General features: G+C 37.8%; 1 protein-coding gene across 2 annotated transcripts in view; it reads right to left on the bottom strand.

Annotated features, from left to right (window-relative positions):
* The window catches only part of PTH2R (parathyroid hormone 2 receptor), an 85,784-nt gene that overhangs the window by 41,278 nt on the left and 18,482 nt on the right, over positions 1-26,024 (bottom strand). For both annotated transcript variants that reach the window (XM_081578183.1, XM_081578182.1), the window contains 6 exons: positions 22,955-23,065; positions 22,721-22,842; positions 14,013-14,110; positions 12,932-13,121; positions 11,847-12,000; positions 6,804-6,864 (listed from right to left, as the gene is read on the bottom strand). In XM_081578183.1, coding sequence (XP_081434309.1) covers positions 6,804-6,864; positions 11,847-12,000; positions 12,932-13,121; positions 14,013-14,110; positions 22,721-22,842; positions 22,955-23,065 — 736 coding nt within the window. The remainder of the gene's footprint in view (positions 1-6,803; positions 6,865-11,846; positions 12,001-12,931; positions 13,122-14,012; positions 14,111-22,720; positions 22,843-22,954; positions 23,066-26,024) is intronic.

Below are 26,024 nucleotides of genomic sequence, written 5' to 3'. Positions count from 1 at the left end.
TTTACAGTATTAATAAAAATGCATTAGTTGCTCAGTCATGTCTGACTCTTTGCAACCCTGTGGACTGTGTAGATCACTAGGCTCCTCTGTCTATGAAATTCTCCTGCAAGAATACTGGAGTGGGTTGGCATTCCCTTTTCCAAGGATCTTGGATCTTCCTGACCCAGGAATTGAACCCGGGTCTCCTGCATTGCAAGCAAATTCTTTACTGTCCGAGCTACCAGTATATAATTTACCTATTTGCTATACTTATTTTCTGCTTCTTGCTCGCTCCAACTAGAATTTAAGTTTAGATAGGCAGGGATTGCTGTTGTTTTTGTTTTCTGTTATAAGTGCCTAGAACATACACAGGATTTAGGTAGTCAATAAACATTTTTTGAATTAAGTAAATTCAAAGTAAGTTGAACTTCACCCAATCCGATTTGTGGTAAAGGTGTTACACTAGAATAAATGGAACAGAGTTGAGAAAAACTAGTTCCACTTGAAACTTTAACACAGCACTTTAAACAGTTTTTCAAAATTAAAGATACAGAAATAAAAGCCTTCAGTTTCTTGCTCCTTAGACCCAGCATTGATTATAGCAGCAGTAAATAAAATCTTATGAAGAAATTTTAGTGATATAATGATAACTTTTTATTCTAGATGATAAACTTATATTAAGAAGTTACTTTTAAATTAATGAACAAATTATGGATAATAAAAAGCTATTTCAACTATTTCTTGAAAGACATTTTCAGCACACATATAATAACAAAAATTTTAATTTTTTATGTAAGCAATATATTCTCATTTCAAAAATCAACCTATATAAAAAGACAGACATTGAGACATTTCAGTCCTCCCCATCTTCCTGTCTATCTCTGACCTTGCCCTTCTGCTTACAGGTTAACATCTTTTGTTACTTTATTGTGCATGCTTTCAGTATTTTGTTGTGCATATACAAACACATACAGATATTATCCATCTTATTTTCCCCATCTTACAAAAATGCAATGTACACTCTGTTCTGTAACTTGCCTTTTCCTTTTTATAGCATATCTTTAATTTCTTTCCATATCAGTGCTGAGAGAGTTCAGTAGCCCAGCATTCCATTGGAAGGAGGTATCACAGCTAAATCGACCAATCTCCTACACCAAAGTGTAATTCTGATCCAGCCACACTGAAATCAGCAAAATCAATGGGCTTGAAGACTGAATCAGAATGGACATCAAACATATGTTACTTGTTTACACAAGTAACTTGCATACGTTACTTGTTTACACAGTATTGAACACTGCCCAATATTATCTGCACGCACCTATTTTCCACATTATTCAGCCAGACAAGAAAACGATAGTGTTATGGAGTCATGCAAAACGTCTATCACACTACCATAAAAAGGCTTCCTACTGTAAGGAAAGTGGCACATATTGTGAGAATATAAATTGAACATTGATTCACTAGCTATGAGACTCTTGGATTTCATAAATTCTCTTTTCAGCTTTGACATTTGTTAATATCTTCATAATCCTCTTTTTGCCACAATGACATTTCGTGGTGTCTCCTAAAACACTGGAATTCAATTACCCAATTTCAGCTCTACAAAATACTTGTATCTGGAAGTAGGTCAAATCAGCTACTTCTAAAAACAAGAAAAACTTGACTTTGATCATTTTCAATGTCAAAGTTTTAAATTTGCCCTTTGATAAGAGGCAACTGAGGTTTCAGATTTTTTTTTTTAAAGGAAATGCTGTTGATTCTTGTTTTTTATTAATTATTCAATGACCCAGCTCACACTGTGTTTGTGAACATGGCCAAGAAACTACCCTCTGTTCAGATTTTTTAAAATAAATTTTAACACCCTAGGAAATGCAGGAATAAATGTCAGTAAATATGTAATTCTGAATTGTAGAGCAGGAAACACAGCAGTCTTGAATAGCAGAGCATAGACAAGAAAGTAGGTCCTTCAGTAGCTAAACTGGAAGCAGGAAATGCATTGTTCTGCCAGAGGGATCCAGTATTGGAATACTGTCTTGTCTCCAACACTCACACTCTGATAAGAGAAGAGGAAGTAACCTCAAAGCCATGCAGATTTCCCAGGAATGATAGAGTGTAACATTTCTTGGTCCTTTCCACTGCAAGCCTTAATGTTCCTACTGGCCTCTCTTATCTCCTTTGAGTGATCAGAGAGACAGTAATAAGGTATCTCATAAGGTGCTTTTGCTTTTGTAAGGTAAAAAGAAAGAGAAACAAAATTATTCACTCTTTAAGTCATTTGTCCAATCTAAACTGCAGGAAATTTCCTAAAAGAAATCAACCCTGAATATTCATTGGAAGGATTGATGCTGAAACTGAAGCTCCAATACTTTGGCCACCTACCTGATGCGAAGAGCTGACTCATTGAGAAAGACCCTGAGGCTGGGAAAGATTGAAGGCAGGAGGAGAAGGGGACAACAAAGAACGAGATGGTTGGATGGCATCACTAACTCAATGGACATGAGTTTGAGCTAGCTCTGGAAGATGGTGAAAGACAGAGAAGCCTGGCATGCTGCAGTCGCAAGGAGTCAGACATGACTGAGCAAACGAACAACAACAACAAAGTACAGGACTCAGTTATCTTACCCTACCTTAGTCAACACTTCGCCAGAACTCTAGAACTGGAAGAAACTTTCTTTATATTCAATAGTTTAAAGTACCTTCTAAAACTGGGTCTTATCTGCTTATTTCTAAATGTCCACGATACAGAGAAAATAAGAGTTCTAGCTTTGAAAGGCCAGATGAGAAAAAGAAATCTCAAGTGTAAGAGACATGAACCAGGACCCCATCTGGCCTTTGGAGATGCTCCCAGTCTGCTCTCTCCACCTGAACTTTGTGACATGACACTATACATAGGTCAGATGACACTCAAGAAAACCCAAAAATCTTTTTATCTTAGACAAGCTGAGATTTCACGAGAAATCAAATCAGGCAATTATGAAATTATGCCATGAATGTGGTAACACGGTTTTATTTTCTATGCAAAATAAATGTAAATGACCTCTTAACCCAATTATCACACTCAGATCAGAGCACTACAGAATTCAAGATTTTATTCTAAGGTAAGGTCGGAGAAGGCAATGGCAGCCTACTCCAGTACTCATGCCTGGAGAATCCCATGGACGGATGAGCCTGGTAGGCTGCAGTCCATGGGGTCGCTAGGAGTCGGAAACGACTGAGCGACTTCCCTTTCACTTTTCTCTTTCCTGCATTGGAGAAGGAAATGGCAACCCACTCCAGTGTTCTTGCCTGGAGAATCCCAGGACGGGGGAGCCTGGTGGGCTGCTGTCCATGGGGTCGCACAGAGTCAGACACGACTGAAGCAACTTAGCAGCAGCAGCAAGGTAGGAATAAATATGTTATGCAGAGGAGTCATATGATCTAACTTATAGTTAATATTTTTACATTAATTCATCTGTTTTAGAGCAATATTTAGTATCACTTGTAGGTTTGCAAGTATTATGCACTTGATGGATTTTTTCTCAAAATAATACTCATATTTCCTATTTTTTCAGCAAAAGATTTATGATTATTAATAACTTAATACCTAGTTTACAATTTTTAAGAAAAAATGCAAGATAACTAAGGAAACTACCTATTTACTTCAATATATAATGCACCATGAATATATTTGCTTTCTTTCCATGCTCAAGGCCTGGAAGAGCTATGGAATGGATGAATGAGTCGAAGTGCTCCAGGATATGTATAGGCAATCAGGTCTCATTCTATTCATCTCTCACAAGTGAGGACTGGAACAAACAATGCCTTTGGTTCTACCTTCCCTAAAATTCCAAATCTGAGTGATTTGGTTACATATCTCAGGGTAAAATTATTTAGCATTATTTAGTACCTCTTTACTGACTCAACCTTCCTCTCTCCTTCAAGAAATCAAACAAACAAACAAACAAACAAAAAAAAAAAGGAAATCAAACAGCAAGACTGCAGGTTTTCTTTGAGATTTCCAATATTGCTGTGTAAATATAACAATAATGATAACAATGTAGATAACATTAACCCCCATGTGCGTGTTAAGTCATTTCAGTGGTGTCCAACTCTTTGTGGCCCCAAGGACTGTACCCTGCCAGGCTCTTCTGTCCATGGGACTCGCCAGGCAAGAATATTGGAGTAGGCTGCCATTTCCTTCTCCAGGGGATCTTTTCAACCCAGGGATCAAACCCCAGGTCTCCTGCATTGGCAGGCTGGTTCTTTTCCACTAGTGCCAGCTGGGAAGACCTCATTAACCCCCAAGTGTTAGCAAACCAAATAGCAAAAAGAGATAAAGGTAAGTAAAAATGAAACCCTGCAGGATCCTTCCGGGTACAAGCCCCTCCACATTCCCACTTCTTATTTGGGAAAAAGCTTTAGCCTTGTGAAATGAAAATATCTCCTGCCATACTGATAAACAAGAAATGTCACAGCCTTCAGGAACTTCTGGCCTCCAAATGTGAATGCTGCTGCTGCTGCTGCTAAGTCGCTTCAGTCGTGTGCAACTCTGTGCGACCCCATAGACGGCAGCCCACCAGGCTCCCCCGTCCCTGGGATTCTCCAGGCAAGAATGCTGGAGTGGGTTGCCATTTCCTTCTCCAGTGCATGAATGTGAAAAGTGAAAGTGAAGTCACTCAGTCGTGTCTGACTCCTAGCGACCCCATGGACTGCAGCCTACCAGGCTCCTCCATCCATTGGATTTTCCAGGCAAGAGTACTGGAGTGGGATGCCATTGCCTTCTCCAAATGTGAATGAGGGCTCCCAAAACTGTGATCCAACAGATGCTGCCACCTCCCCCCTCCCCCACCCTCCCCCCTCCCCCTCGCTGAGGTAATTGCTGAGGAACTGGGGAACGCAAGAAATAGCCATCTGCCACTCCTAAAGTTGAACAAGGAAATAGGATTTGGCACCAGAGAGCTGAGCTGCATATGAAAAGAATGAATTCAGTGAGCCCAGAGGCTTGCATCTTCCTATACATAGAATGCTAAATTCCTTAACTTGATATCTAATCTTTGATGTTCAGACTGCCTACTCCTTTTGTTGCAAACTTGTAAACAGCCTAACTCCCCCCTTCTGCCTCCTTGGAGCAGTTTTCTCAGAGCTACTCAGATACTGTCTCCCGGTCTTTGAGTCCTAAACATGCACACCAAACAAAATAATTCTACTTTCAGGTTGTGACTATATTTTTTAGTTGACAGTCTTCAAGGGCTTCCCCACGTTCCAAAGAGCAGACTCAGACAGTTATTAATTAGGGAAGTGAGCAAATGCAGAAACAAAGGAAAAACAGTCAAGCAAGAAAAGTAGTAACAACATGAATGACAGAGTTGCAGGACTCCTAGTTTCTCCTGAAGAAATATAGATAATGATCTAATGCATAACTTTGCACTGTTCTGCAGAAATTAAGCACCAGCCCAGTGGAGGATGTTGACTACATGCTGACTACAAGCATGTAGACCCCAGGCTGGTTAAAACCAGAAGACAGGTAATTAAGATTCCCAAAAGATCACCCTGTTACCTAACCACTAACCAGTATCCATGACATCATCTTGCTGTGTGCTCATAAAATGTTTACTTTATGTATACGCAGAGAGAGAAGGCACCCTCGGGTTTCTCTTCTCATGAAGACACTAATGCTGTTATATCAGAATCCTACCCTCAGGACTTCATTTAACCTTAATTACCTCCTTAAGGGCACTATCTCCAAATACAGCCACATTGGGGGTTGGGGTTTCCCACATATAAATTTGGGGGAGATACATTCAGTCCAAGCAATAAGTTTGACAGTGAAAGCAAAGAGCAGGCACTGAATACTTCTCTATGTTCTCCTTTCCTTTCTTTGACTCATCATCATTAAAAATAGAAATAATATGAAGCAATGAATGTTTCAGCATCCATGCGTCATGTAGTATCAAAAGAGAAACAGGCAACTAGGAGGCTAGTGATTCCCTAGGATGGATTCCACTTCTAATGTGCACTTGTTTTATCATTTTAATATATTTATCTATGCTATGCAAAACAAGAAAACAAAGAGGTGGATTAAACCTATACTTGAAATCACATATATGCAAGTAGTAAGTAGGACACGTGTGTGTTAAGCACAGGTACTAGATATTTAGGGCAACTGAGCACTAAATATCCACAGTCACCAAATATATGAGATACAAAGTATCCCTTGATACACAGGAAGTCCTTGATATTCTTGATGTCTTAATTAAGCACCAATAGGTGGAACTCATGGCCACATATCCTTTGCCCAAAGAATGCAGATAAAACCTAGGGCTGCTGAGTAGGCTACACGGCAAGTTAGAGCCATGGCTGCACAAACTTGCTCTTACATCTCTCTGAGACAGCAAGTGTGTGTTCCTGGCCCAGGGCACCTTCTGTCTGTGGGTTTCCTTGCTGCAACCTTATTTCTGGTCCTCATAATCACACCATCAGTGGGGAATGCTGATGTGGCAGAGAGTAAGAGAAAGGAGATATGAATATTGCCTAGACCAGGACTCAGGTAGTGCGGTCCTTTCACCTGCGTGTACGACATCCTAAGTATGTTAACTAACCCATCTCTTTCCCCCGGCTTCTCATGGTATGTTTCAAATTGATTTCACAAACCATGGGGTTCAAGCATCCCAGCTAGGTCTGTGAGTCCTTCTGTCCCATGACTCTGGAATGGATAGCTGGCTGGTAATGTATGAGAGGCGACAGGGTAATCCCTAAAGGGCAATGTCATCGAGAGCAGTCGCAAGTGCGAACTCCAAGCAGGAAGCCAGCCTTGAGAAAATCTGAGGCTCTTCCTTTTCACCCACCTTGCATCAGCCAGAGTTGCTCGTGCTACAGCCCAGACCGTCACAAATGCCGCTGGGAACCCTGCAATCAGAAAAGGATTCAGAGACAATATTTGTTTCAGGATTAAGGTATCTTTTTCTTATATTCATCACATAAAAATATACTATTAAAAGGTGAGAGAGAAAAATTGGACATGAAAAATGTTACTATGTGAACAAGGAAATTCCACTTAATTTTCATCTTGTCCATTTGAGAAGAGAGCTGGTACATTGATGTTATTTGTTCCCAAAAGTGTGAAGAAGAAGATTGGCCCTATTTTCATTTGAGGAGTATAAGGTTAAGCTATGTAAGGAGGGGACTGAAGTTCCTAGAGTCAAAGGCAGGCAGTGGTCGGTGCATATAACTTCACCTCTTGCCACTTCAACAGCCACATGCTTTCCAAGAAGCATGAAGCAACAAGAGGGGCTCATGAGAAGTGACAGGAAGGCTATTGTTTTTAAAAATTTGAATTTTCTCATTCTAAAGGTGGAAGGCATAGAGAGGCTATACTGAAAGTTACAAAATTAGGACGTTTTGATCAGTTTAGTCTCTTCTTTTTTGTTCATATTGGCTCCAGACAGAAGCATTTGCAGGTACTGAAAACTTACCAAAGAATAGTTCTATGTTAGTTTGATGATTTGAGCATGACATATTTGTCTTTCATAAATAATAATCACCTATGAGCTTGCAATATCAAATCTATTAATTATACTGACTTTCCATAAGTCTTTGCTTCCAGTAAAGATGGACTGTTCAGTTCATACTATACTCAGTTAGACTCTGACATCACAAAAAAAAACACAAACCATACTTTTATGGAACTCTGCAATAGAAGATCAAAGGATTTAATGGATATGTGGCCTTTTAGAAAGAAGTTGTTAAAAAAAGAAAGAAAAACACCAATACAGTATACTAATGCATATATATGGAATTTGGAAAACGGTAACGATAACCCTATATGTGAGACAGAATAAAAGACACAGATGCACAGAACAGTCTTATGGACTCTGAGGGAGAAGGTGAGGGTGGGACGTTCTGGGAGAATAGCACTGAAACATGTATATTATCATATGTGAAACAGAACACCATTCTATGTTCGATGCATGAGACAAGGGCTCAGGGCCGGGGCAATGGGATGACCCAGAGGGATGGGATGGGGAGGGAGGTGGGAGGGGGGTCCAGGAAGGGGAACACATGTAAACCCATGGCTGATTCATGTCAATGTATGGCAAAAACTACTACAATATTGTAAAGTAATTAGCCCCCAACTAAAATAGATAAATTTATTTAAAAAAAAAAAAAAAAAAGATTACCATGTGAAAAAAAAAAAAGAAAGAAAGAGAGGCCACAGGAAGCACCTTACACAGAGAGAAAAAAATTTAATCTAACTCAGAACACTTTTAACACAATATTCTTTACCTTTTAAAAAACACATTTGTAATTTTTCAGATATCTTTTCTAAGCAAAGGAATATAAAAATAGATGTAGATGAAAAATTTCAGAAAAATTAAAATAAGGAGATATCCCACAGTACGGAATTTCTTTGGTTTTCTTAGTGATCTAGTTGAATTTAACCTCAGTCTGCCCATGTGGCTATTTAATTTTATAACTCTATATTGTAGTTTTATTTATTGTTTTTATATAACTCCCTCTTTTAAAAAATCTGCTCAAATTCTATGTTTTAGGAAATTTTTGTCAAAATGAAAGTGAAAGTGTTAGTCCCTCAGTCACATCCTACTCTTTGGGACCCCATGGACTGTAGCCCTCCAGGCTCCTCTCTCCATGGAACTCTTCAAGGCAGGAATACTGGAGTAAACTGCCATTCCCTTCTCCAAGGAATGTTCGTGCCCCAGGGATTGAACCCCCAGTCTCTTGCATTGCAGGCAGATTCTTTACCGTCTGAGCCACCAGGGAAGCTCAATGTGCTGTGCTGTGCTTAGCTGTGTCTGACTCTTTGAGACCCCATGGACTGTAGCCCACCAGGCTCCTCTGCCCATGGGGATTCTCCAGGCAAGAATACTAGAGTGGGTTGCCATGCCCTCCTCCTCCAGGTGATCTTCCCAACCCAGGAATTGAACCAGGGTCTCCTACATTGCAGGCAGATTATTTACAAGCTGAGCTACCAGGGAAGCCCAAAAGTTAAGTGCTTTTATATGATAATCCATACATTCTGGCATCTCATCTGACAGGTGAAAATTAAGAATGACTGCTAATACAGAGGGTAATTACCACATTCAATAAGGATAAAGAAGCAAGATTGAAACCTTTTTTTCTATCTTGTACATTATTTTGGGTCTAAATCTTGTTTAGACCCAATTATAACTTTAGGCATTCTCTAGGTTGGTAAACACTCAGTACTTTATTACTCACACTGTAATGATGTGTGGAGCTGCATTTATTTACATTGATTTTGCTGGTTCTTAATAATAAATTGGCAAAGCAGGAAATTACCATCTAAAGAGGAACATATGCCGTATCTGCCTTTGTAAATTGAAGACTGATATTTAAAATGACTGTTTTTGTACATCTTTATCACAAAACAAGATGTACAGAGAAGCAAAAGCAAATTCTAATGATAACTATGTTTCTATTCTTTCAACCAATCATAGCCTTAATTTTTCCTATCCCTGCCTCAATTTTCTCATAAATAAGGCACTTTATTCTTGGCTCCAACTGCACATTTTAAAATTACATTTAATTCTATATTTAAGAGGGATCAGTCAAAAAGTACAAACTTCCAGTAATAAGTACAACAAAAGGTACAAACTTCCTGTAATAAGATAAATAAGTACTAGAGACATAATATACAGCACAGAAAAAGATTACTTGTTACTGTTTTAAATTGTGGTTAATCAAGTGAGCATAATATTGCATGTAGTATGATTTATAAAATGAGCTTCCATGTAAATCCTACTTGCTTTCATGCATGTTATGAAACCATTCAATGAAATGAAGATTTCAAGTTGTGATGGTTATCTACTATAGTTGTCACTCCTATGCCAAAATGTTTCTGGGGAAATTAATACAAGTTGCAAAGGAAGGTAAGAAACTAAGACTTGTATAGAAGCTCACTGGAATCCTAACTACTTTTTTTTTAAATTTTCTTTTTCATAGAAAGATTTGAAAACTAGTTTCCTGGGTTTCAGAGCTTCCCTGGTGGCTCAGATGGTAAAGAATCTGTCTGCAATGCAGGACAAGCTAGAGACTCAGGTTTAATCCCTGGGTGGGAAAGATCCCCTGGAGAAGGGAATGGCAACCCACTCCAGTATTCTTGCCTTGAAAATCCCGTGACGAGAGGAGCCTGGTGGGCTACAGTTCATGGGGTTGCAAAGGGCTGGACACAGCTAGAGCCACTAACACTCCCTGGGTTTCAGTGAGACAAATCCCTGACTTTATGAAGTAACAGACTGAGTTATACAGCCCAAATAAGAGTTGATAGGGGACTGAGCGGCTGCCTGTCAGACTAATGCATAAAGAAAGACAGAACAAGTGTATTATTAGTGTGACCAGTGTCATAGCAAGCCAAAAAATAAAATCAAACTCAGACAAAGTCACTGTTGAATTTTCTATCAACAACTTTATCAACTTCTACTAATGATGTGAGTACACAGACATAATTTTAATCTGAAAGCAAACTACCAAAAACTGTTGAGAAAACTGCCAAAGTACCCCCCCCCCAAATATTAAATGTATCTTTTTTTATTTTAGTAACTGGTAGTCAAAGATACGGAGAAGGCAATGGCACCCCACTCCAGTACTCTTGCCTGGAAAATCCCATGGACGGAGGAGCCTGGTAGGCTACAGTCCATGGGGTCGCTAAGAGTCAGACATGATTGAGCAACTTCACTTTCACTTTTCCCTTTCATGCACTGGAGAAGGAAACGGCAACCCACTCCAGTGTTCTTGCCTGGAGAATCCCAGGGACGGCGGAGCCTGGTGGGCTGCCGTCTATGGGGTCGCACAGAGTCGGACACGACTAAAGCGACTTAGCAGCAGCAGTAGCAGTCAAAGATAAGGGACAGCTTAAAACCAAACTGCTTTCAGAACTAAAATTTTATTCACAACAATTAGTATTTCATAATAAATAAAGGGTGACAGTATATTGACCCTTTGTCTTCTTAAAGGTCATTAACTAACAGGAAATTCAATATCCCTTACTTTACATTTTCAAATGTTAAGACAATGTTAAAGCAAAACAGGCAAAAAACTTTCTTATTTTGGAAGGGAAAAGAAACCTTCAAATTTAATCTTGAACCACTTAGTTAATTGTTTGCCTCTGCTGACCACCTGATCATTTACAAATTAAAATAGCAATTGTTAATCTTGAGACTTCTTAATTTTAACCACATATGAGTTTTAATTTCTCTTAAACTATAACAAACAAACAACATTCTTTCTCCATATCACATTGAGTTAGTGCCTGGTTCAGTAATACCTCTAGGACTGAAAAGGCATTTTGGAATGTGAGTTGAATCTTTTTTTTTTTAATTAGTTATGCCAAAAGTAATTCTAAATATTTTCTTCCAAAAGACATGGTAAGTCTATATAATTAGCTGGTAATTTGTATTGTTAAATACAGCCAAGATAGTTCTATAAATTCTTTTCTGGCATTCTCATCATATGTCCTAGAATTATAAATCCAAGATGCATCATTATGGATTAGAAATTCAAAAATCAAAATTTGTAGAATGGAATTACTGTTAAATCAAGACACTGGCATAAGATATGATGAGCACAGCAGTTCTAAGGCAAACGAGGTATTCCCCCCAAAGAATCCTCTCAAGAATCTGGTCTAAGAACAGTAACCCTAAGTTAAATGTGAAAAGTTTGTTACCACTGGGAGAATCATAGACTTGATTTTAATGATTTTCCTCAATAAATAATTAAACAGAAAGGAAAGATAAAGATAGGGTCAGGAGAGATTATTTCAGGAAAAGAGCTGAAAGAACGCTGATGACAGGCATGACACAAAGCTCTGAAATCCATAATCCACTTGAAAAGGAAAGGAGGCAGAAATGCCTTACCCCAGCCTATCAAGGTGAAGCCCCACAGGTACTTGGCGTCCGAAAAGAATGCCACAAAGATTAGACTATGCAGATAGAGACCTTCCACCAAAATCCAATAGTAGTTTGTAGCCAAGAAGTAAATAAACATCACAACAGCCATCTTGCACCCAATCTGTTACAAATAAACCAACATGGCACCATATTAGAACTCTTAATCATACTGTTTCCAACATTAGACCACTAAAAAGCAGTTCCTCCATTTCTTTTTTAGAATCTAATGTCTTTTATACATGGGGAAGCCAAGACTTTTGAAAGAGGCCAGAACAATGTTCTTTAAATACAGCATTTCTAAGACTGCTGGCTTGATTTTATTTTTAAAATAAGATTTTTTTTTTCCTTTAGAAGTAACAAGAAATCACTTTTCCTCAATTTATTAAAAAAAGAATACTTGATCATCAGAGAAATTTAGGAAAGCACAGAAAAGCATAAAGAAGAAATTCATCTATCATTCTACCATGAATTTATTTTATTCTGGACTTTGTTATACTCCAAAAGTTAAATGGCTTAAAACACTAAACATTTAATGTGTCTTATGAATCTAAGGATTGGCTAGGTGATTCTACCGATCTGGGAGAAGCTCAGGTAATCCTGACTAGGTTCACTCATAGAAGTCTACCTTCAACCAGCATGCCATCACATCCACTTCGTCCTTCATTTTAAACAAGTCACAAAGCCAATGCAGAATTAGAATCAGCAGAGATGATAGTGAATTACAGGGAAAAGGACAAAGATAACTATGGCATTAATTCACACCATCAAGAAAATCAATCTGCTCTACCTAATTTCCAGATATGCTGCTTCAAGGTGATAATGCTTTCCATTAACTGAATGACTGGGTAATTCTACATACTTAATAACACTAGGGTATCCAAGAACAAAATCAAGTACCGTGGAATCTTACATGGGAACAAGTCTTTGGGTCTCTAATAAAGGAACTAAATCCCCTGGGTTTTTAAATCCCAAGCTTCTAGTTTTGCAGGTAGGTTTTCCTTTTACTTTTACAAGTGGTGAGCCATGTAAGGGGTCATGAGGAAAACACTTACATATTGTGATTTGTCCACAGCAGGCACTTCTATGGAGCTTTGTAGGTCATCCTGCAATATCAGGGACCGCAGCTCCTTTACTCCTATGTGAGCATGGACTACTCTGTCCTTGACAAAGATGCTCGCAGCTCTCAGCATGAAAGACACAAACAAATGCATGTGGATATAGTTCCTAGTACAATGCAGTCGTCTATGGAGAGAAAATATTTAGTATTTAGATTTGAATAAAATTAGAAATGGAGCAAGAAAATACATAAATGAGCTCAAACTACCCCCAGAAAGAAGAAATATAATAAATCTGAACAAAAAGAGCAACAATTGGAGTCAAAAACTAAAATATAATCTTTTGAGAATTAATTTCAAATATATCCTGGTCAGATACCATGTTTATTGAGATTATGCAGTGTTAAATATTATACTACAGTATAATATTATATTATGTGTGCATACATGCTAAGTTGCTTCAGTCATGTTCAGCTTTTATGTGACCCCATGGACTGTAGCCCACCAGGCTCTTCTGTCCATAGGATTTCCCAGGCTAGAATACTAGAGTGGGTTGCCATTTCCTTCTCCAGGGGACCTTCCCAACCCAGAGATCAAACCTACATCTCCTGCATTGGCAGGCAGATTCTTTACCACTGAGCCACCTGACAAGCCCCTATTTCTTCCTGTATGGTATCGAATCATCTAGAGATTATTTAAGATGAATTTCTGTCCCACGCCACCAAAATCATTTGGGAAAAGTGAAAGAAGCCTTCACATCACGAGTGAAAATTTTTCTAACTCGTTTGACAATACTTTGCATCACTTAGCAAAAATAGACTGCAATGCAGACCCACTGTTTTAATGGTTTCATATTGCTTTGAGGCTTTAAGTCTTAAAACAAACAAACAACAAAGAATAACCCTGAATTTTTCATCAAAAATAATTTATCAAAGTCAAATAATATAACACGAGGTTGAATTCAGAAACTTGTGTTTAGGGAAAGTATCTGGAGGCACAGATTGTGAGAAGTCTGTGTCTTTGACGAATAAGAAATAGACCTGCCCCTTCATGGAGAAAGTGAGTGAGAATTACTCACCTGAAGTAACCAATGATGAGAATAGCCACGGCCAGGGATGCAAAGGAGACAGAGTATCCGATAGTGTACATGACATAGAGGCGTTCAAAGAACTCTTGCTGCAGGGCAAGATTTAATAAGAAAAGCATATTTGATGGAGATAAATTAAGAGCGTGCATTTAAAAGATAGGCAATGTGTTGCCACATTCATATAATATATAGATTATTTTTATTGCCTTCCTTTTACTCCCCAAATTCAAGTCAGGGTTAACATATAATAAAATAATTGATATTTCTTCTTGCTTTAAGTGAGACCAAACTCAATGTTTCAAGATTCACTTCATGGATTTTTTGCAGTGTTCATTTTAACTAATTGGAATTGTTTATCTAATGTGATATTTGGAGTAAATAAAACACATTGCAGGATGACTTTAAAACTAGTCAAAAGGATATATCACTTTTGGAATATTATTTCTAGTTTTCTTTCGCTTTTCTACCAAGCTGTAGTTTCTATGAAAGCAAAATGTGCAGATTTTAAAAGAGCAGTTTGATGGGTTTTGACAAACTGAGTTCTTTGTGCCACTAGCTAGTCAAAAATCCACCCACCATCCACCCCCAAGGTTAACTACTGTTCCAATTTCTGTCATCACAAATTGGCTTTATCTGTTCATGTACTTCATATATTTCTTGACTGTTATTAGACTTCTTAGAATTATGTAGTGTACACTCTTTTTTGTCAAGACACTGTTATGATATTCACCGATATTATTACATGAATCAACAGTTCATTCCTTTTTCTTCTTTTGTATTTCAAAATGACTATAGATTCAAAAGAAGTAGGAAAAGACAGTAAGAAAGGTCTTATGTACCCTTCACCAGTATCCTCCAATGCTTGCATCTAATTACACTAAAATACCAAACTAGGAATTTGGCATTGGTGTAATTCATGTGTTTACAGTTCTGTGTCATTTTATTACATATGAAAAATTTTTTAAATGTCTCTGCAGTCGAGCTACAGAAATATTCCATCACAACAAAGATATTCCTCCTGCTGTTCCTTTCAGAGTCATACCTACCCTCTTTCTCTCCACCATCCTTATCACCCACCAAATTTTAATCTGTTTTCTATCTCTACAATTCTGTCATTTCATAAATGGAGAAATGAAATCCTACAGAACATGAACTTTGAGTCTGGCTTTTTTCACTCAAGAGTAATAACCTCAAGATCCACTCAGGTTGTTACTCATACCAAGTTTGTACTTTTTTATTGCTGCACAGTTTGTAGCAAATGATTAGAATAATTAAGAGATACAGCTAAAGTAGGGCTTTCCAGGTGGCGCTAGCTGTAGAGAACCTGCCTGCCAATGCAGGAGACATAAGGTTCGATCCTTGGGTCAGCAAGATTCCCTGGAGGAGGGCATGGCAACCCACTCCAGTATTCTTCCCTGGAGAATCCCATGGACAGAGGAGCCTAGAGGGCTACAGTCCATGGGGTCACAGAGTCGGACATGACTGAGTAACTTAGCACACTGCATGGTATGTACATAACCATCATTATATTTGAAATGAATTTCAGACTTTGTAGATAACATACAAAGTTGGGTCATGTTTCTTATAGATTTTTCTAATTTCTGTTAATTGGCATCTTAAGATACTTGTTTTTAATATAACATTGATATAATATTAAGGCTAAGTCCATTTTATATTTTTATTTTCTATTATGTTTTTCATTTCTGCATTTTAGTTTTCTGGCCATCCCTGAATTACTTGAACAATTTGTAGAATTCCATTTTGATGTATATTTTTGGTGGTGGCTTTTGGTGGTGGCTCTAGGTATTACATTGTATAACTTAATGTGGAAGATTTGATCACTGAATTTTCAACTTTCTTCTTTTCTAATAAAGTATTGAGAGCTATAAATCTACCTCAACATCTGCTTTTGCTGTTTCCCACGGTCTTTGATATATATTGAGCTTTCATATTTATCCAAACGTTTGCCATTGGTCACATAATTTTCAACTATTTATGAATTCTCTACATATTTTAGTTGATTTTCTATTGGTTCTTTTGTGGTCAGAGAACATATATAGGCTGTGTGATTTTAATCTTGAGATTTATTGAAACTTGTTTTATACCCCAGCATATGTTCTATCTTGATAAACTTTGGTGAGTACTTTAAAAGAATATGAATTTTTCAGTTATTGTGAATGAAGTAAAGCGAAGTGAAAGTTGCTCAGTCGTGTCTGACTCTTTGCAACCCCATGGACTGTAGCCCGCCAGGCTCCTCTGTCCATGGGATTCTTCAGGCAAGAATACTGGAGTGGGTAGACATTCCCTTCTCAAGAGGATCTTCTGGACCCAGGGATCAAGCTCGGGGTCTCCTGCATTGCAAGCAGATTATTTATCACCGGCTAAGCCATCAGGGAAGCCTTTGAAGCTCCTAAACATATGTATACTTAGGATTATTTCCTCTTGGTAACAGAGAAGGAAATGGCAACCCACTCCAGTGTTCTTGCCTGGAGAATCCCAGGGACGGGGGAGCCTGGTGGGCTGCCGTCTATGGGGTCACACAGAGTCAGACACAACTGAAGCGACTTAGCAGCAGCAGCAGCCTCTTGGTAAATTGATTCTTCATAATTTTAAATATTGCTCTGTCTTAGTAATGCTCTTTGCCTTGATGGCTACATTTCTCAAAGACAGCATACAGTTGAGCCATACTTTCATTATCCATTCTAACAATCTCTGCCTTTTAAGAGAAATGTTTAGTTCACTGACCTCAAATACAATCATTGCTGTGACTGGGTTTAGATCTAACATATAGGTATTTACATTCTATATGTCTATCTTTTCTCTGAGCCTCTGTACCTACTTCCTTACCTTTTATTGGGAGTTGGGGGATGGGAAACTCAATCAGGTATTTATTAGTATTTCACTTGTGTTATCTTTTAGCAGTTACTATAGAGACTTGGTTATGTATCTTGAACTTATCAGACCTACATTTAATAATATTGAATTATTTCACCATATAAACAGATATTTACAATTATGTACCTAATTTTGCTCCCCTAGCCTTTGACACATCTAGATTTTGTTCTACATAATTTATAAACCCTAATGAGAGGTTATTATGTTTGCTTTAAGCAGTCAGCAGACTTTTAAATGAATTAAATTATAGATATAAAGATGGATATAAACATAGCAATAAATAAGGATAGGTATATAGTTCTGCTTATTATTTGGTCTGTCATTTTTATCCACATATGTACCTATTCTGGTACTCCTCATTCTTTCCTGTCAATCTTTGCTTCCATCTGATATATTTCTCTCCCATCTAGAGAATTATTTTGAGCATTTCTCATGCAGAAGTCTGATAAAGATGAATTCTCTCAGATTTTTTTCTGTCTGAAAAATATCATTATTTTCCCTTTATCTTAATGCATATTATCACTTTTAGAATGCCATACCATTGTATTCAGGCCTCTATTGTTTAACTAAAAGACAAGCATCTTTTTAGTTTTTGTTCTCCTGAATATCATGTGCCCTTTTCCTCTCAATGCTTTTAAGATTTTCTTCTTACCTTGATTTATAGCATTTTAACTATGATGTGTCAAAGTATGGTTTTCTTTTTATTTAATCTGCCTAGGGCTTCCTGAATACCTGAGACCTGTGATTGATTTATTTGACCCACTTTATAAAATTACTGGCCATTGCCTTCTGAAATATTTATTTTGTCCTATTCTTTCCCTTTCTTCTTACCTCTAATTTCACATATCTTAGGCAATTACATATTATCTCACAGTCTCAGATGGTTCTGTTTATTAAATTTATTTTTTATCCTAATGTTTCACTTGGAAAATTTCTGTAGCCTTCTTTTCAAGTTCACTGATCTTTATCATGCTGTGTCCAGTATTCTGTTGAGCATATCAAATAAATTTTTCATTTTGAATTGAATATTTCAATTCTAGAATTTCCTTTTTTTTTAAGTTTTCATTTCTCTGTCAGTTTTACCATCTGTTTATGCACTTTTTTCACTAAATCAGCTAGCATATTTATGAGTCATTATCTGGAAATTACAACATCTGGATCATCTATTTTTTCTGCTTTGTTTTTACTCTAGATTTGGGGTCCCTACTTTATAATTTTTTATTACATTAAGGGCACTGTAAGTAAAAGAAGAGTTGGGACTGAAGCATGTAATATTGAGGCAGGAGAGAGATGGGCACTCCCCAACCAGGGTAAAGCAAATTGGAGATTCCTTTTCTATTGACCAAAACTCTAAGACAAGAATAGCGGGGCAATTAAGGAAGGAGGCTGGACCCTGCACAGACCACGTAGTTCTCGTTTCCAGAAGTTGGGAGACCTCCTGGACCACATATGTGCAGAAAAGGCCCCTTGGAGGCCAAAGGGGAGTCATGTCAAGGGATGTTCTACCCAGATGCCTCTTCAGTAGGATCCATCTTGGCCAAGAGATGCATGTGCACACATGGGAGGATTCTGAGATATACCAAATACGGACTGTGAATCAGGCAAATCACAATGATTGGCCAAAGGAAACCTGGAAGAAATGCCCCATATAAGTGATTTAAACTGCCATGAAGGTGCAACTCAGTGACTCTCCCTCTGAGTCTGCCTGTGTGTCTATTCCACATGTACTGTACTCTTTTTCCTCCTAGTAAATACTTCACTTGCTTTACTACTTTCCATCTTTGTGGAAACTCTTTTCTGCAAAGCCAAAGGGCCAGGGCCCTTGTCACTGACCACTGGTCTAAGTGACTAGGATCTGGTGCCTTCGCCGCTGCAATCCAGCCCATGTCTGGCTGGAAATCCAAGTCCCGCCCCAAGCCATTGCAGACAGAGGCCCCCCCGAGATCAATATTAACAGGCTGAAAAGGGCAGTCATCTTCCTCTATCAGGCTTCTTGGGTAATGAGGATGGATTACTTTGTTTTTAATCTGGGATTGGGTTTGTTGTAGTTTTTCTCAGTTTGTTGCTCTTTCCATGATTCTGTTTATCCTGGTTTTAGGTTTTGAGAGCAGAATCCCAAGTTTTCCTTCAGTAGATGATAGGATCTTAGCACCAGCAGCCTCTAGCGGCCATTATATGGGGTTTTGTCCATCTGAAGGTTTTCTAAGCTGCAGAGAAACTCCTGCTTTCTGAACCATCCATCAGCTATATAAAATTCATATATCCTTTAGATACAAGAATATATGATAATTTCTACAGTATGCTGCTGTTTTAAATATAATACTCTAAAGAATTTAACAAACAACCTCATGGCCTCTCATAAGAATGCCCTACCTTTTTTGTCTTTTAATTTCGCTTTGCTCTCTAGCCTGCCCTGGGCTTTCTGCATCTCAGAACGTGTCTGTCCAATATGCTGCTCTGCTCCAGTTCTCAGCTAGCCACTGCCTCATTTTAGATGAAGACCTCTTGTGCCTAGAAAAGATCTTTCTCAGCTTGGTTTTGTCAGGCTTTTCACTCACTGAGATTTGTCATCTCGGGGGTTTCTCTCAGCTTTCCTGCCCTCCCCCAGCAGTCATGCTCTAAGTGAGGGTCCCAGATACCCCAAGAGATGTCTCTCAGCTCCTCTGTTCTGTCCAATGTCTTCAGCTAACAGCTACCTCTCACCCAGTGAGGGTCCTACGTACATATTGGGAAGTTTCCCTGCGTCCACCTACACTGCCCCCAGCCTTTAACTCACTGCCTCCAGAAACTCAGTGAAGGCTCATGGGTAAGAACTGACTGATGGGTAATAGCTCACCCTGACTGGGCTTCATTTCTTGGAATTCTAAGCCTTTATTCTAGTCCTCATCTGATGAAAGTTCTTTTAAAAATGGTTCTTTTCTTTTTATCCCCTTTTATAGCCTGGTTGCTCCTCTTCTAGTGCAGAAATGGGGATAAATACAGCCATAGGTCTCTTCTGTCATAAGAAGAGGCTTTCCTCTTTCTGCAATTAGGTTCATTTAGATTTCTTGGCATCTTTAGCTCACTGACAGGCTTTTACAAATTATTAATGTTGCATCTTGCTCAGCTTATTCTTAATGCTGCAACTTCTCACATCCTGACTGGAAGCAGAAGACTGTCTCTTACTGCCTTTCTAAAACATTTATGACATATTTTCTCTTAATAAAATGTTAAACTTCTATAGAAAATATTTGGATAATGTGTAAAATAAAAAAAGAGAGAGAGCGAGAAGGGAAAAAACTCCATAATTCCCATACAAGCAAAAAGAAACACTGCATTTCATATATTTCTTTTCATTCTATTTCTGTGCATCATTTCCCATTGTTTTGAATATTTGCATCCCCAATTTATACACAATTTTATTATCTGATTTTCTTCTAAGTAACTGAATAACAAAAGGATTTCCCAAGACCACAAATTCTTTACACAAAATATATATTTCAGCTGATTTAGCCAGTTCTTCATTGGAAATTTAAATTCTTCAAAATATTCACTATAATAATTAATGGTTCAATGAACACTATTCCATTCAGTTCCCCCCAATTCCAAATCTTTATGCTTGAATCTCAGAAATAAAATTATAAGATCAAAGGACAAGACTCTCTTGAAGTGTCTTAATATATATTGTTAAATTGTTGTCCAAAAATTCACATAGCCTCTAGACAGAAGGATATATGGTAATTTCTACAGTATGCTGCTGTTTTAAATATAATACTCTAAAGAATTTAACAACCTCATTGCCCCTCATAAGCAATCCCTGCCTTTTTTGTCTTTTAATTTTTGAAATCGTTTTCTGGACAAGATTATTGGAGTGGGGTTGCCATTTTCTCCTCCAGGGGATCTTCCCGACCTAGGGATCAAGCCTACCTCTCCACATCTCCCACATTACAGGCAGATTCTTTACCACTGATCCACTGAGGAAGCCATTCTCCCTTTTTTTATTAAAAGTAATTCTCTCATCTGTCAAGTCAATGATATGAAAGTTATTTAAAGAACAAAACAATAGATATTTTTTAAATCTTTGTCTTATTTTCCCTATAAAAATGTGGCATGTATTCTAAATTCACTGTTTTTACTTTTACCTTTTGTTTCTTATACAAAAATTCTGATTACAACCATCAATAATTAATATCTCATAAATAAGTAATATCATTTTGCCCTACAGCATATCAAAACTTTAGGAGATACCCAGTTTTCTTATTAAAAGATTTTTTACATTTCTTAAGTTTTCTCAAATTACTACTTAAGGGTTGTAAACAACAGGAAACACTTTGTATTTTTAATTAAGGAGATAAAATTACTTGTGGCTAACAAAATTAGTCAAATTTTTCAGTTAAATTTTAATTCATGTTCATATAAAATAGTAATATTCTGGATATTTTACCATCCTTAGATATTTTGATTCTTGGAATACAGAGTAGTCAAAAAGAATAGTTGTAACATTAGAGTTCAATGTAAATAAAATCATGATATAATTTAATGCCACTTAAAAGCTATGAAAGACTTGTATTTGTCATTTAATCCACACATTTATAACACAGAACACTAAACATTGTGAATGTTTATCTATTTCAATAAAATTGAAATTATTTTAAAGTGTTTTACATTAACTTGGCTTTGGCTCCACTGTAGCATACACAATAATCTCCTCACATTAACTAATTTTATCTAAGAAGCATGTCAACAATGAAATACAAAACTGAAGTCTTTTAGCAACTTACTAAAGAGTTCTTAAGGTGGTAGGGTTTTGTGTTAGAAAAAAATTAAGGAAAGAAGTCCTGACTATTAATGCCTAATCAAACAAGGAGCTCTCCAACTCACCAATTCTCCTGCCACTGCTCCTCCTTCCCCACAACCAATAAAGATCACCAAGCATAACGAAAAATGTCTGATGTTAGGAGAGTTATGTATTATGACTGTTCTCAGGGGCCTCATAAAATCATTTATACTTCAACTTATGTTCACCCCTACCATCATATGACTATGGTGAACTTATGCTCATCCCTATAGCATCATGCATTTTATAGATGAGGTTTGAGTGATAGGAATTTAAACATGACTTTTAATCTATCTACCATATATAACCTAAAAGTAACTATCTAGAAGTTTCTGAAGTTTACATGTGATTACCATATCAGAAATAGCACCGATAAAGAATATGGAGACCAGGGCCCTGCTCTAGACCCTGTCATAACTGTCACATAAGCTGTGTCACTTTGATCAACTCTGGTTCTGAGTTGACACACATGTACAATTAAGGTATTATGTGAGAAGATCTATAAAACACTCCCTTGCTCCTCTTTAACTCTACATATTCTAATTTTTCCTATACTAATGAAATCACCTACTGGCAAATCTTATGAGATGAAAAACACATGTCTACAATATAAAGTTACTCCAGGAACATATAGTGAGACAAAAATGTTGCTATTCATAAGTAACCAAGAAAAAAATCATGAATTATGTTGCTGAATACTTATTTGGATTTTTACACATAATATAATGTAATATAAGTGACACATATTCATAAGTATACATACTTATATCATAGCCAGGTAATTCTAACCAAAAGAAAATACCAAAATGTTTCAGGTCCTAGATCTTTCCTTAACCAGGTATCTGAAAAGCTTTCAACCTTGCTTTTATCTTTCTTGATATTTCTGTCAGATAATATAAGAGTTTTTTGTACAATGGTTGGTAATCAAGAATTTCATAAAAACATTTTGTTTTCCTTTAGGGGCTCACAAATACAAAAATACCATTACCTTTCCTATGTTGATATCTGGTTGCAGAAAGCGAAGGCAGTCTGAATAATTAGACCATGTTTTATTTAAACTGTGCATAAAATCCCATGTTCCATTGGGGTTACAGTGTCGGAAAGCAACTCCTATAAAGATGTGAAGAAAAACTCTGAGATTCCTCAGTTCTTGTAGGGTCTATTATTTTTAAAAAAGGAAGTTTCTATTCCAAGTGAATCATTTCACAAAAAAATTAAATACCTTTATGATTGAAGTCGTAAATATAAGGAGGACATGGGACAGCCAACATTTTCCCCACCGTTCCTCTAGGCCAACAGATGAGTCCATCCCATTCTGGGAAACAGTTTCCTTCTGATAAGGAAAGAATTAAACACAAATAAACAAAAATGCAGTTAGAACCAGAGAGTTAATGCATTCAAAATACAAAATTTCAAGTCACTGCCTATAACAAAATGTAAAGCAAACTGGTAGTTTTGTAAACTAGAATGGGATGAGCATATGATGCAAACATCTCAAAATTCATCCACCTAGCCTCATCAAAGGCCCATTACTAGGAATATTTGATTTGCATAAATTAAAACTATTTAGTGATTCTAATATATATGAATCACAGCAATGAATATGTAAGAAACATCAAAATTCATTGAGAACAATTTCCTTTAGTAAAATTCTGTCATAGCTGTAGCTACAACTTTTTACCCTAGGTTTTTCAAATTACTGTTGAAAAATAAGACACATGAAAAAGATTGAACTTCACAGATAAGCTCCAAGATCTGGGTTTGCCTTTTTACAAATAATTAGTAATTTATTTGAGTCTAACAGTTATCTCAGACAAAATTCTCATGAACTCTACTCTCCTCCAGATGAATCCAGAACCCTATCACTTCTTACAACCTCCAATGTCACCCTCCACCCACCCCCCACCCTGGTCTACGCCACCACAACTCCAGCCTTATTATTGCAATGGCCCTCAACTGGTGTTCCTGATTCCATTCTTGTTCTCCTCATGCAATAGCCCGAAGTCTTCCCATCTCACTCTGAGGAAAAGCCAAGTCTCTTCAATGCCTAAAAGCCCCGCAGGATCTGCTCTCTTCTCTGGCTTATCCCTCATCCTCCCACCCCAGCCTACACTCCTTATCCCTCTTTCATGCTATGTTTTTCACTTGAGCTCTCTTTTTTCTTCCACTATCAAATTTTGTTTTACTATAATTTTCTTAAACCATAGGACTTAAGGACCTTGAGAGTGGGGAATTTTGTTACACGCATTTGCTATTCTGTGTTGTTCAGGACTCTTCTCCATTAGTTGTGCATAAAACTTCCAAGAAGAGAGCCAATCTGCTAGGTCATATTTAAACTTCCCCAAAAGAGACTTTTAATGATTTCTGTATTCATTTTCCCTTGTTACTATAACAAATTACCACAAACTTACAGCTTGAAATAACCCAAGCTTATTATCTCGCTATTTCTGTGCATCAGAAGTTTGGTGAGCTTGGACCTCTGCTTAGAGACTCACAAACCTGAATCAAGGACTAGACCAGGTTAAAAACACATTTCCTTACTCATTCCAGTTGCTAGTAGAATTTAGTTCCTTGCTACTGCTGCTGCTGCTGCTAAGTCGCTTCAGTCGTGTCCGACTCTGTGCAACCCCATAGATGGCAGCCCACCAGGCTCCCCTGTCCCTGGAATTCTCCAGGCAAGAACACAGGAGGGGGTTGCCATTTCCTTCTCTAATGCATGAAAGTGAAAAGTGAAAGTGAAGTCGCTCAGTCATGTCTGACTTTTCGTGACCCGATGGACTGCAGCCTACCAGGCTCCTCTGTCCATGGGATTTTCCAAGCAAGAGTACTAGAGTGGGAGTTCCTTGCAGTGATGACTAAGATCCTCATTTCCTTCCTGGCTGTTAGCTGAGGGTTGTTCCCAACTGCTAGAAGCAACTTTCATTCCTTGGCTCATGGCCCCCTTCCTCTGTCTTCAAAGTCAACAATAGAGGTCAAGTCTTTCTCATGTTTCCAAACTCTCCTCCACTCTTCTTTTCTCTTGCCAACTATTTTGCCTGAGTCTTCCACTTTTAAGAATCCATATATTTACATTAGTCCCATCCGAATAATCCAGGCTAATTTTCCTATTTTAAGGTTGAAAACCTTAATTCCATTTGCAATGCCCCTTTGGCTTGTTACATAACATACACAGACAGAACAGCATATCTAGGGTTTGCACATCTTTGAGGGGACATTATTCTGCTACCAGAAGTACCATTACAGCTCTCAATCTTTTAGTTACCAATTACACTAACTGTGGCTGAGGATTTTGTTCTAGCTAAGGTGGCAGATCCCTTATGATTGTACAGTGGAAGTGAGAAATAGATTTAAGGGACTAGATCTGATAGACAGAGTGCCTGATGAACTATGGACGGAGGTTTGCGACATTGTACAGGAGACAAGGATCAAGACCATCCCCATGGAAAAGAAATGCAAAAAACCAAAATGGCTGTCTGAGGAGGCCTTACAAACTGCTGTGAAAAGAAGAGAAGCGAAAAGCAAAGGAGAAAAGGAAAGATATTCCCATCTGAATGCAGAGTTCCAAAGAATAGCAAGGAGAGATAAGCAAGCCTTCCTCAGCGATCAATGCAAAGAAATAGAGGAAAACAACAGAATGGGAAAGACTGGAGATCTCTTCAAGAAAATTAGAGATACCAAGGGAACATTTCATGCAAAGATGGGCTCAATAAAGGACAGAAATGGTATGGACCTAACAGAAGCAGAAGATATTAAGAAGAGGTGGCAAGAATACACAGAAGAACTGTACAAAAAAGATCTTCTCGACCCAGATAATCACAATGGTGTGATCACTCACACTCACCTAGAGCCAGACATCCTGGAATGTGAAGTCAAGGGGGCCTTAGGAAGCATCACTACAAACAAAGCTAGTGGAGGTGATGGAATTCCAGTTGAGCTATTTCAAATCCTGAAAGATGATGCTGTGAAAGTGCTGCACTAAATATGTCAGCAAATTTGGAAAATTCAGCAGTGCCCACGGGACTGGAAAAGGTCAGTTTTCATTCCAATCCCAAAGAAAGGCAATGCCAAAGAATGCTCAAACTACCACACAATTGCACTCACCTCACACGCTATAAAGTAATTCTCAAAATTTTCCAAGCCAGGCTTCAGCAATACGTGAACCGTGAGCTCCCAGATGTTCAAGCTGGTTTTAGAAAAGGCAGAGGAACCAGAGATCAATTGCCAACATCCACTGGATCATCGAAAAAGCAAGAGAGTTCCAGAAAAACATCTATTTCTGCTTTATTGACTAT

This window comes from Giraffa tippelskirchi, chromosome 3 (assembly GCF_054371585.1).
Source record: "Giraffa tippelskirchi isolate mGirTip1 chromosome 3, T2T-mGirTip1v1.2.pri, whole genome shotgun sequence".
Classification (NCBI taxonomy): domain Eukaryota; kingdom Metazoa; phylum Chordata; class Mammalia; order Artiodactyla; family Giraffidae; genus Giraffa; species Giraffa tippelskirchi.
Note: the sequence above shows the minus strand (reverse complement) of the source record. Positions and strands in the feature narration are given on the sequence as shown.